The sequence below is a fragment of the Rhinolophus hipposideros genome (genome assembly GCF_964194185.1).
Source record: "Rhinolophus hipposideros genome assembly, chromosome: 12".
In the NCBI taxonomy this organism is placed as follows: Eukaryota; Metazoa; Chordata; class Mammalia; order Chiroptera; family Rhinolophidae; genus Rhinolophus; species Rhinolophus hipposideros.
Genome location: NC_138058.1, coordinates 1,083,013 through 1,095,171, shown reverse-complemented (window position 1 = coordinate 1,095,171; position 12,159 = coordinate 1,083,013). Strand labels below are relative to the sequence as shown.

Here is a 12,159-nt window from a genome sequence, read left to right as displayed (position 1 = left end):
GGTGCAGCTCACTGGCCCATGTGGGACTCGAATGCGGCAACCCTGTAGTTAAGCGCTCAGGCTCTAACCCACTGAGCCATCTGGCCACCCCCTGGGCCATTTTTCTTAAAAATATCTGGGCCCTGTACCTCTCCTCCCATTAGACACTGGCGTGGTGCATGCTGCGTGGCCCTGGGGAAAGTTCCATGTCCATGTAGCTGAAGCACTCAAGGCTAACATACTGGAGGGTAGAAGGTTGACCTTCCTCCTGACTTGTAATATTGGAAGCCCCGGCCTCACATCCAGCCCACAACCTTAAGCTGCCTCCAGGAAGTTCCTTCCACCCTCACTCCCACTTCTCCTTCCCAGACTTCTGGGAAGCCAGTTCCTCTATGGCTTTGACTCCCAGTGCCCCCCCATCCCTTTGGCCAGTAGCCAAGGCAGGCTCCCAAGAGGCTGTGGCCCTGGTCTGGTTCCCAGCTCCACAGCCACCACTGTGGGAAAACACTGGGGCCTGGGCTGTCCCACTATGGAGGGGCACAGGCAGGCGGGGACCACAAAAGGGGTGTCTGCTCAGGACTATGGGGAGGTGGGTCTGGACCAGCCTTCCTCAACCCAGGGAGCCTTCCCTCTTGGCACCCAGAAGTTTTTAGCCCAAATGTCTCATCTGTCAGTTTCATTTTCTCCATTTTATTTGTCAATATAAAAATACTCAAATATTTACAACAAATAAATATGTGGGGACACAATAAGTTACACTGTTAGGAGCCCTCCTCCAGGGCTGGGCGAGGACATGCCACATCCACAGCACGCCCACCCTCTCTCCCCTCCCAGCCCTGTACAGAGGGCAAGTATAAAACACCACTGAACCCCAGGGCCAAGTGGGAGGCCCCTCCCACCCTTTCCCCCCAACACACAGGAGGCTCCATCTCCCTCCCCCCAACCCTGAAAACATTCACAACCCTAAGAGCAGGGCTAGGCCCACCCCAGAGCCCTGCACCCCCCCCAGGAGCACAGCACCCTGCCCAGCCCACCCCCATATGTACATCGCTGCCCCTCCCTGTGGACAGGTAGGGGGTAGGAGAGGCAAAGCGATCTGACCCCTTCCCCTTCATAGCTCCAATGACTCACCAGGAGGATCCCAGACCAAGGGAAGACTGACAGAAAACAGGAAGGCTGTCCAACATGCCCGCGTGCACAGGCACGCACACACATGGGTACACACACGCATACACACAAGCATACATGCATACACACACACACACACGCACACACATGTCCGACTTCTGCCTTGCAGTTTTGGCTGCTGGGGTCCCAGTGTCCGTGATTCACAGCCCCTCACAGAGAGGAGAAAGGCGCCTTCTGGGTGTCGGGTGCCCTGGTAAGTCATACCGAGTGGCAGTGCCCATGCTGAGCAGAGCAGGTCCTCATGGCTGGGCAAGGTCTGTCCCAGCAGAGCAGGTGCCCGCGCCATGTCCCTGAGGTAGCTGGTGCCTGTGCAAAACAGGGAGCCGCGGCTCCCAGGCTGCCCTGCCGACGTGAGGTGGCAGGGTCCCCTCATACCGAGGACTCCTCGGGGTTGGAGTCCGGCAGGGGCTGGCGCTGCTGCAGTTTGCGCCTCAGTTCGTCCGCCAGCTCGGGCAGGGGGTGCCCCAGCCCCACACCACGGTCCTCCCCGCCTAGCTGCAAGCGCACGTAACCGTTGGCGTTTGAGTTCCGCCCACCCCCCAGGTGAAGCCGAGTTGGGGACGGCAGGGGCTGGCCGGGGATGCCAGGAGGCGGAGAAGGGGGTCCGGCCCCGGGCTGGCACCGGGCATGTCCGGGCACAATTTTGAGCGAGCCGTCTGAGTAGTAGTAGCCAACAGGGTCCCAGAGTTTCTCATCAGTTTCAGGGCCAGGCCGGAAAGGTGGACTGGTGGGCTCCTTGGGCAGCTCCAGAGGGTACACCAGGGTCCTTTCCGCCGCCTTGGCGCCTTTCTCCAGCTCTTCCCGCAGCCGCCGGCGCAGTGACAAAACGAGCAGCAACAGTACCAGGCACACGGCCCCCAGCGCCACCACAGCCAGCCATACCAGTCCCAGGTTTTCCAGGGGTGCCCGGGCCTCCAGGGTCACCGATGGGCCTGCCACCACGGCCACCAGGTAGCCTTCGGCAGCCAGCCGTGCCCCCTGCTCCTCTGAAAAGCAGTGGTAGGCCCCAGCGTGGCGGGGCTGGGCGGCCATCACAACCAGGGCCTGCAGTCGGGCATCGTAGAGGAAGGAGCCGGGCTGTTCTGCGGGCAGGTCCCGGCCCCCAAAAGTCCAGCGGGCATGGGCAAGGTTGGAAGAGAGGCGGCAGGGCAGCACCAGGTCTGTGCCTGCCACCACCGTGATGTTTTTGGACGTGAGCCTGACTGCAGCAGCAGAGAGAGGAGAGGGAGCAGAGTTAGCGCAGGAGACCCAGGGCCAAGGGGAGATGCAGACACTTCAGCTCCCACCCAGGGCCCAGTCCCCTAGGAGGGGGACAAAAAAAACAGCTCACCTTTCTTACTGCCTCGAAAGTTACAGATGCCCGAGGTGTCTGAGACTGTCACGTGCTGGATCAGCAAGGAACTGGTTGGGAAACAGGGTCCATTCAGCACCCCCGTCCAACCACCTTCCCTCCCCACCTGGTCCTAGCACGAGCAGAGCCCCACTCACCCAGACTGGCCACCAACGGCCACACAGCGGCTGGTGTTGACGCTCCAGGCACAATAGGGGTCCCGGGCGAGGACGCAGTCTGCGCAGGAGCGGTACTTCATGCAGTCAGCCAGGGGCAGCTGAGCCAGCTGCGAGCGGGAGCCTGCAAACAGCAACCTCTGCAAGGGATGGAGGCACAGGAGGGTCAGCCAGGCCAGGACACACCCCGGGTGCAGTTCGCACTCCTACGGGGGAGCATAGGGCAAAAGGGGCCAAGAGAAGGAAGGCTTGAGGACGCATGGAGGGCTCATTACAAGCTAGATGCCATCCTGAGCACCTTGTGACCTGCTTAGAAGGAACAGCAGTCCTGTGAGGCTGAGATAATCGCAGGCACGCACAGCTCACTGCAGTACAAACAGTGTAGGAAGTACTTTTTCCGCGAGGCCCGCCAGCCGTCACAATAGCACCAACATAGCATAAGGCGTTTTCCTGTTTGCATGGTGATTGCCAATCTGTCTTTCTTCAACCAGACTTTCTGCCATTATTCCATGTTCTGGGGAACCATCTGAGCCACAGCAGTTGGTAACAGGTGAGCCCATGAAAGTTCAGGGTGCTGAGACAGGCCAGAGAGGGTAAGATGCTAGCAGCAGCACCTCAGGGAAGCAGGAAGGCACAGGAGTTGGGATTGGGGGCAATGGGGCATCGTGAGGGCACCATAAACAAGCAGCCCAAGGCCCGGCCCAACCTCGAGGGATCTCAAGGAGCAGCTGCCACGGCCAGGTTCTGGAAACTGCCCCGCAGGGACCTCGCTATATACGACCTGCGGAGTGCTGCCATTTCCTGAAAGTCAAGCTAAGCCAGGTGTGCTCGAGTGCCCACCAGCCCGATACGGACAAAATAGAAGACTGGGGACAGTGAAGGACAACAACGCATGGGCCCTGACCACTACCTTGCTCCGGGACAGGACCAGGCTTTCCACGGGCTCCTGGTCAAACACCTGCAGCTCCTCGATCAGGTGAACCCAAGGCCCTAAGCTCACAGCCTTGAGCAGCCAGCCGTCTCCTGTGGGGGTTGGGGAAGGACAGTGTCAACGAGGGCATGTGGGCCCTGTCTCGGGCACACAGGCCCTCATGCAGCCTCTAGGAGCCAGGCCCACACACACACTTGCCTACCCGTGCCGATGAACAGCACTGTATAGGTGGCTCCATCCAGCCCCATGATGCGGTCAGCCACGAGGTGGGTGAAGTTGGTGTCCTTCTTCACAAGCAGGGGCCGGCCCCAGCGAGGCCTCACCTGCTCCTCCATCAGCGGGTGCTTCTTGATAAAGTTGAGGGTGTTGTCAGGCAGCTCCAGAGAACTGGTGTAGCCATGGCGACGGTGCCAGTTGTTGATGCACTAGAGGGAGGGGTTGGGGGTAGAGCTGTCAGCCAGCGGGAGTGGCACTGAGGGCAGCATCACACCCTCCCCTAGGACTCACCGAACCCGGCCGCGGGCTGGGTACAGGGTCAGTGTAGCGGCCCCACTTCTGGGACTGCTCGCGGTACTCCTTGTAGGGACCCTCGAACACCCTCTGGATCTCTTCCAGCTGATATTCACAGACTGCTGACAAGTCCACGTCACCCCTGTCACAGCAAGGGAGGGAGCCCAAGGGTCAGGCTCGGTGCCCACTTTACCGCAGTTCAAGGCATGCAGGGGGAAGGCAGGGCCCAGCAGGAAGCAGTCACGGGTACGCTCAATGGAATGGCAGCCGTAAGGTGCCCCCAGTGGGAGCACATGCCCAACATCCTCCTTTGCTTCCAGACAACTGGCCACCTGGACTCCTGTAGAGGCCAGCACCCATAAACCACCCCTACCCCGCGGACCTGTTCCTCTGCATCCCAAGGAGTCCCGGCCAGCTCACCATCGTGCCCGAAAAACTGCAAAGAAGGTGGTGTTGTGCCAGGAGACGTCCTGCAGGGTGTGCAGTGCCCGCAGCTGGTTGAAGTGGAGCTGCCAGTCAGGGGCCGAGCATACCAGTCGAGCCTTCAGGAACGTGGTCCACTTCTTCTGTAGGGTCCGCGCACCCCCCACGTCTCCCTGGCAGATGGCAAGGGGACACTGGCGGTCAGCCCGGCCCAGCCTGGCCAGCAGGGCACCTAGCGCTCACAGCCACAGACTTCTGTACCTTGCAGATGCGGGCCACACGGGCCACCACCTGCTCCGTGTAGCAGTCATACTCCACGGCCCGCTCGCTGAAGAAGAAGTAGATCTTGTCGTCATCACCCGTGAAGCTCCCCAGGCTCTCAGGGACATAGGCAGAGCCAACAAAATGAGGTTCTGTGGGAAGGGGAGGAGGCTTAGAGAGGCCCTGGTGGTAACTTCCCCGCCCCAGCTCCCCCAGGCCCTATGCCAGCTGCTTGGAGCTCACCATTGAGCCAGAAGGCCAGGTACTCTGTCTTCATGGGGTGATGGGCCCCCATGTTACGCACAATAACAGGCTCCGTGCCCAGAAAGTTGTTGAGTGTGGCCGAGTACAGCTCACCATCTACAAAGACAGAAGGTCAGCCAGGCCAGAAGGGAAGTGAATATACACTCATGCCACGTGGCTCCGGATGGGAACAAGTCTTGGGGGACACCCCAGCCTGCAGCGGGGTCAGCCACTCACCCACAAGGAGGCCAGTATGGCCCTTAGCAGGATCATAGGGACACTTTCCTTTCCCATCCTCAAACTCTCTGCGCTCCAAGGTGAAGGTGAGCATGTCCTGGAGTGGAGAAGAGACAGAGTGTGACGCAGAAAACGCACATGCAGATGGGAGGAGGGCTGAGGGTGAGCACAGCACTCACCACATAGGTGCACTTGGGCTGGAAGGCGTAGGTGCCACACACGTACAGGTGGGATGCATTGTACGGCTGCAGGAAGCGGATGAAGTTGAAACACTCCGTCTGGGGAGAAAAATGGATCCAGGTAAAGGGTAAGGGCCCGGGAATGGGGACACGAGGACCTGGATGGGGACCCAGACCAGCACTGAAACAAAGGGAGCCCAGGGCAGAGAGCGTGTACCATGGGGCCCAGCCAGGGGAGGCCCTGCGGCTCTGCCCGTCCCTTATCCTTGAGCACCCACCTGGTTGCTCTTCCCTTTCTGGATGCACTCAGACTTCTTCTCCGCGGGTGCCTCCCATGAGATCTGGGGACATGGAGGGGACATGTCAGCAACGTCACAGGTACACTCTGAGTATGTGCACAGCATGGCCTGTGGCAGCAGCATGGGACACCAAGCGATATTACACGTTTCCCATGCTCTGGGAGCTCATTTCAGAAGAGGACACAGACCCCAGAAGGCCCCATGGCAGCAGAACCCACTAAGTGCTGTGGACAAGGGGAAGGTAACTTTTACTCTGCGGAGAGGGCGGCCATTGCAGACCAGCAATATTCCCACAGGGGAGGACGTAGGGTGGGGGGTACCCCTCGGCACTGCCTGTCACCTACATGTGTGCCTCCCGCTCCCCCACCTCTCACCACTCCTTGCAGCTCCAGAGCCTCCATGCTGAAGGCAAACAGGGCCTCCCGGGCCCCCACGTACAGGAGTCCGGTCTGCTCAGTCAGGGTCAGTGTCAGGAAGTCCTGGATGCCCGTTTGGGAGAACCGCCGTGCCACTGTGGCCAGCTCTGCAGGGACAAGGCGGGAGTGAGCACGGCTGTGGATGGGCAGCCTTCCTGGGGCTCCAGACACCCCCCCCCCCCGGAATCAGCCTTCCTCTATACAATGTTCTCCTGGGCCTAATCATTCCTATTCCCCATATTAGGGCCAACAGCCCACAGGCAGTGCAGCCCAGCTGCCTGACTGGTAATAAAGGGCATTTCCTGAATCACTGCCTGGCTCTGACAGCTCCCCCATGCCTCCCTGGGCTTTCCCAGCCTGGGAGGAGGCGCATCTGGGCTGTGAGGAGGAAGGAAGGATATCTCAGCCACAGCTTCCGGCCAGAGGAAGCCATCAGACTGATGGCTCTCACTCAGGGTCAGCAGCACCTCTGGCTGCAGAGCTGGGCACTTCCCCCTCCCAGCTTCCTCAGTTGCCGCTTCCTTCTTTGCCCTGCTGCCCGTGTGAGGGTCCAGCCCGCCCCAGCCCCAGATCCAGGAGGGCAGGACGCACAGCAGTTGTAAGCACTCCTTGTCTTAGAAAATTCTCCACTCCAGCCAGACCCAGACAAATCCAGGCTGCACGGCTGTCCACTGGGACAAGCAGGGATGGCAGGGGAAACCGGAGGCTGGGACCAGAGATGGCACTAAAGCCTGGGGGCTGGGAAGCCTTGGTGGCATTCACCAGGCAGGGCACTACAACATTTATATAGTCACAGGATCCCTGTCGGCCCCTGAAATAGTTGCCGACCTGTCCTCAGGGTCCCCCTAAACTAGCCTTAGTCTTCAGAGCCAATGATGGGCCCAGAAACAGGCCAGCAAGGGAAAGCTTCATTAGCACCTGAGTGCAGCCTGTGGGAGCTGAGCTCATCCCAGGTCCCAGAGTGCAGGGCATGATACAAACACCTGACATCACTTCTTCAACAGGTGTGTTTGCACAGGAAGGGCTGTCAGGTCCACTGTCCCCCACATGAGCATGTACACATACACATACCCATCCAAGGCCACCAAAGGCACGAGTGTCAGGGCAGAAGGGGGTCCATTAGAGTTGATAAGGGGGTTCTTGGGTGCAGAGTTACTAAGACTTGTGGGGGGGACACCCTTGGCTCTCCACATATCCTGGCTCAGGTTTCTCTCACTGGTCTCTCAGTGCGTGGGGCAATTCTAAGAGTGAAGCGTGGTGACAGTGATGCAGATGGTCCCTGTCCTTTGCAAAACGAGGGCAGCCAGGTCCTAAGCATCAAAAGCAGGGATAGCCCAGGTCCTGAGCGGGACGACCAGTTCTGGGTCCCTGGGTCCACGCACTCACACTTCTTAGAAAGCTGGGTCCCATGCATGGACGGGCCTCCATCCTGACAGCAGAATAAAGCTGGCAGACTCTGGGGGCAACTCCTTAGCATCTTCCCCCAGCAGCGCCTGCTGGCCTCCCGCTCCCCACACTGGTCTGTCTCCTCCAACTTCAGGCACTCACCCCCAGAAGATATCGTCTTCCGGGGTACCAGGTTCCACCACACCTCAGCCCCGATGCCCAGGCCCCACAGCCCCACTGCCAGCAGCCAGACAGCCCAGTGTGGGGCCATGGCACACGCCCCGGCTATAAGCTCCAGGCCAGCTGCCCTGCTGGGGGAAAAGAAAGGGTCAGAATCACAGCCAGAGCAAACAGACAGGAAGGGGGCCCACACAGGCCCAAGCCGGGAGGCACTGACAGGACGTCAGACCTGATCAGGCCTCTGCAGGAGCCCAGGAATTCTCCCCTTGCCCCTGTCCTTGGAGCAGAGACCTCGTCCCCTCCCACACCTGACCTCAACCCCCAGCGCCTCCAAAGGACCATGCGGTCTCTCTCTAAGGAGAGGGGGGAGAAGCTGAGTCAGCTGTAGGAGTGGACACTCAGAGAAACCTTTTCTGGCCTCCGAGCCCTCCCCCACTCCCTCTCAACAGGAAGTTGTTTAAGAAAATAAAAAGGGGACCCCTCCCCCACACTCAGGCCCGACAAATTCGAGGATTTCTTAAAATAACCTCTGGAAGCAAGACTTGCCCCCACAGGGGCTCCAACCAGCCCAGGGCCTAATTCTGGGAGGCGACCGCCTTAGCAGGGTGAGGAGGGCATGTGGTGGGTGGGCGGCGGGGGCGCCTGATGCAGCAGTCGTGGGGGGGTCCTGCCCCAGTTCCTCCCCTCCGCCAGTGCAAACAATGGCCAGGAAAAGACCGTAACCCTGGCCCGCAGCAGCAGGGCAGAACTGGGCCAGGAGCCGACGGGGCCCAGCTTCCCGAGGTCCCTTTGTTGCCCAAGAAGGGAGGCAGGAAGTGGGTAGGATGGGCGTGGAAGTGACCAGGGCCTCGTCCGCTCCTCGCGCCGCCTCTGAGGGACACTGGCCCTCAGGCTGCGGGTGGCGGGACAGGGCTCCCGCTGCTGTGATCGGGGATCCCCGCCCTGGCGGCGCCCTCAGGCGGAGTGTGGGGAGCCCCGGACAGGGGCGGGAGGGGATTCCTCCTAAACCGGGGGGCGCCCCGCGCAGGGTCTGACGAGCCTTCCGCTTGGGGATGGCGCCCCCGGCCCAGCCTGGACAGGCCGTCCGGCTTCATTTCCGCCGCTCCAGCCCTGCAAGGCCCCACACAGACACACAGAAGCCGGGGCCCTGCCCACCCCAAAGCAAAAGGTCCCCGCCAAGACCCCGTCCCTGCCCCCCGCCCCGTCCTCCCCTCCCCCAGCTCCGGGGTTTGAACGCAAACAAAGCGGAGGCGCAGGGAGCGTGGCGGAGCCCGGCCTGCGTACGCCCCCTGTCGGCCCCGGGCCCGCGCGGGAAGGGCGCGGGGCTGGGGACGGGCTCCCCCACCAGTCCCACACCGCCGCGGCACTCCCTTTGCCCCTTACCCCGGCCCGGCCGGACCCCGCGGCGCACTCCGCTCGGCCGGCGCAGCGACGCCCCCACCCCCCAGCTCCGCCCCGAGCGGTGGAAACGGGGCGGCCCGGGGATGGTGGCGGGGTGCGGGGCCCCAGCGGTAGCCCCAACCCTGGCCCACCCGAGTGGCGGCTGCAGGGCGAGCGCTCCAGCCGAGGATGGGGCGGTCGGCTGGGCTTGGGAGCTGGCTTTCCAGGACAACCCGCCTCCCAAGCGGAACGGGCGGGGGGCCACGGCGGGGAAATCCGATCCCACAACATCGGCCTCGGTCCAAGCCCGCCCCAAACTTTCCGTCGCGGGTGGGGGAGCCGGGGCAGCTCCCGGGCCTGGAGAGGATCCCGGCCGCGGACCCGACAGGACGAGGGACCCTGTCTCCTTCGCCCGGTCCCCCGACCAGTCCCCGCCTCCAGACCCCCAGGCTGCGGGCAGAGCTCGCCGCGCTCCGAGCCCCCGCGGGGGGCGCAGGGAGGATCTCGGACGGTCAGCTGTCCCCCGCTGCCCCTCCCTGCGCCCTCAGACCCCGTCCCTCGAGCGTGCGGCGGCCCCTGCGCGAGGCGGGGGACAAAGCGGCGTCTGCCCGGAGCCCAGCGGCTCCCGCCCCGCGCCGCCCTGGCCTCACTCACCTCCTCCGCGCCGCCGGAGTCCCTGGGCGCCGCCCTCGCGTTCGGCTCCGACCCCGGGCCACCCCCGCCCGCCTGCGCGCGCCTCCTCGGCGGCCCCGGTGCCACCTCCCCTCGGTCCCCGCTCGGCTCGGCGCCCCTGGGCTCCGGATCCCCGCGCCACCGCGGCTGGCGCCGGTTCTTTCTCCAGCGATCGCCACTCCGCCCCTCCCCTGACGTTAAGGCCGGGGGCGGGACACGAAGGCCCGCCCAGGAGGGGGCTGCGACCCGCGGCGACCTGCCGGCCCCCGTTCCCCGCCCAGGGGCTCAGCCCTCCACCCCCGCCGGTTACGGCGGGGGAGGCACTCGGCCATTGACGGGGAAAGCGGACTCACCCAGTCTTTCCGAAGTGTCCCCCCTCGGGCCCACCGCAGCTGGGCAGCGGACTCGGGAACGGCTGAGGGGCCTCTGGGCGTACCAGAGTGGTCTGCCTGTTGGCCTCAAAGCCCACTGGTCCCTGCGGTCAGACTGGCACGGGTCACCCCGGACAGTAAGACCCCTGCCTGGGGAGACACTGCCCGTTTCTCGCTCTCCAGGTACAGGGACCGGCTCAGCGCCCCTTGCTCAGCTCCTGGGGAAGACCACCCTCTACCCCGGGGGCGCAGAGCCTACCCCCAGGAAATGACTCCTTCTGGTGCCACTGGAAGACTGAATAACAAGTGACATGAGCCCTGATGTTCAGATGAAAGGGGCCGAGGGCAGCCACGCTGAAGAAGATCTACCACCGTCAGAACCGCCAGTCTCCGCCCACAGCCGCTCCTAGAAGAACCTGGGCGGTGCTGGGGTGTCCTCCTTGCCAGCTGGTCCTCTGAGCTGGGCAGGTGGACCAACGAACCCCAGGGAGTCCTCCCCACCGGCACCCAGAGACAGCTGCCACCTCCCCGCCAGGGGCAGGGGGCAGAGGGCAGAGGTTGAGAGACAGGCCCTGAGGCTGATAGCTTTAAGGCCACTGCAGCCCTGCCCGGGAGGAACACATTAAGACCCAGTCAGCAGATCTGGATTATAAATTAGTCCGGACAGCAGCTTTTGTTCTTGGTGAAAACTTGGCATCTGAGGAGTAGAGACCAGAAGAGTAGTAGAGATAACTGGGGACGCAGCCCAGTTTGGATGCAGTAACAATTGGGTCTTTGCTGGTGCACATAAAGGCCCCTTCTCCCGCGCTGGCCAAAGCCACGTTTCCCAGCTCCTTTACACCAGATAAAAAAGCCCTGGCCTGGGAGATAGAGGGCAAGCCAGTTAACTATTAGCATGAGGTGGGCAGCAGGCTCTCTGCCTGGCAGGGGGATGACACATGCGTGACCCCTGTAGGGACAGACCCACTGTCTATTTAGGTGGAGGTGACCAGATATGCAGATCCCCTCACCTTCATCCTGTGCTGTAGACTTTGCAACCTGCTTTCACTATTTTTTCTTTCGCCTCACCCTCAGGCCCACCCTTGTAAGAGTAAGTATTGTTTCTCCTATTTTGTAGAAAAAATGAGTCTTAGACCTGCCCAAAGTCACATAGATACTATAATACCAAGGTCAGAATGTTAAATCAGGCCCTGGGACTCCCAATCCATCTTTCCACTAAGTCATAGTACATCCTGACAACTTTTAGGCCCCGAAAACGCTCCACTTCCTGTCGTTTCTCCTCACTTTCGAGCCCCACCCCCACCTAGGTGTGAGGGTTACCAGGCAGAGACTTGAGCTCCTGGCTTCACCTGCAACATGGCCCCAGTGGAAAGTTTCAAAAGGTGGTTTGGTTTCACTGGCAGGGGCAGTCTTCCATACCTCACCCTGGGCTTCTGAATTCTAGTGACAGACTCCAGGAGCCCTTCCCTCCCAAATGTGCTCCAAAGCTAAGGCTGCAGCTTCCCACGCCCCTTTTCCACCTGAGCCCATTTCCTGCTGCATTCTGTTCATTTCCAGCACAGGCCTCTTCTGTGGGTGGGTGGGCAGGGGATAAGGTTTCCTGCATGACTAGTTGTTCATGATTCATACTTTTTAGTCTAAGTACAATTGGTCTAAGTGGTCTACTTTTTAGTCTAAGTACAATGGGTCTTAAATTAAGGGGGGGAGACCCTCCCCAAAAAAAGGCTATTTTATCTATCAACCTCCCTGGGGTCTGTCTGGCATATTCTGTGGAAGGCACCCACCCTCAGCCTCAGGCCCTGACAGACCTTCCTACTTGCCCCATTTGCTCAACTGCTTGGGGCCAAGTCAAGGAAAGTCAGAGGTGCTAAATGCCTTCCTGGCTTCTCTCCGGACCCACTGGCAGCTCAGGCTGGCCCCAAGAGATGCGCCCAGGAGTCAAAAGCCTCTCTCTCCCCCACACTTTGGTCCTGTGCCGAGGTGGTCCTCCTGTGGGCT

At 61.4% G+C, this 12,159-nt stretch overlaps 1 protein-coding gene across 3 annotated transcripts; it reads right to left on the bottom strand.

Moving 5' to 3' along the window:
• Nucleotides 1–648: 648 nt before the first annotated feature.
• On the bottom strand, nt 649–9,920 carry SEMA4C (semaphorin 4C). Of its 3 annotated transcripts, none has more exons than XM_081068936.1 (15): nt 9,773–9,920; nt 7,721–7,869; nt 6,131–6,279; nt 5,736–5,798; nt 5,458–5,556; nt 5,279–5,375; nt 5,042–5,158; nt 4,799–4,950; nt 4,535–4,710; nt 4,112–4,256; nt 3,807–4,029; nt 3,584–3,696; nt 2,656–2,813; nt 2,498–2,568; nt 649–2,369 (listed from the first exon to the last, which is right to left on the bottom strand). In XM_081068936.1, the coding sequence occupies exons 2-15, from the start codon at nt 7,827–7,829 to the stop codon at nt 1,537–1,539; spliced, it is 2,505 nt and encodes an 834-aa protein (XP_080925062.1). In that variant the 5' UTR covers nt 7,830–7,869; nt 9,773–9,920; the 3' UTR covers nt 649–1,536. The 3 variants fall into 3 exon arrangements, with proteins under 3 accessions (XP_080925062.1, XP_080925060.1, XP_080925061.1); XM_081068934.1 differs by having other exon boundaries at nt 7,721–7,866; nt 9,773–9,898; XM_081068935.1 differs by lacking the exon at nt 9,773–9,920 and adding an exon at nt 9,122–9,189 and having other exon boundaries at nt 7,721–7,866.
• Nucleotides 9,921–12,159: the final 2,239 nt, after the last annotated feature.

Bases quoted from the DNA above. Each gene is read 5' to 3' on its own strand.
- SEMA4C (XM_081068936.1), bottom strand. From the start codon at position 7,829: ATGGCCCCACACTGGGCTGTCTGGCTGCTGGCAGTGGGGCTGTGGGGC. The intron at 6,280-7,720 runs GTGAGTGCCTGA...TTGTCCCTGCAG, and splicing joins GAAGACGATATCTTCTGGGG to AGCTGGCCACAGTGGCACGG. The intron at 2,370-2,497 runs GTGAGCTGTTTT...CTGCTGCTGCAG, and splicing joins CTTTCGAGGCAGTAAGAAAG to TCAGGCTCACGTCCAAAAAC.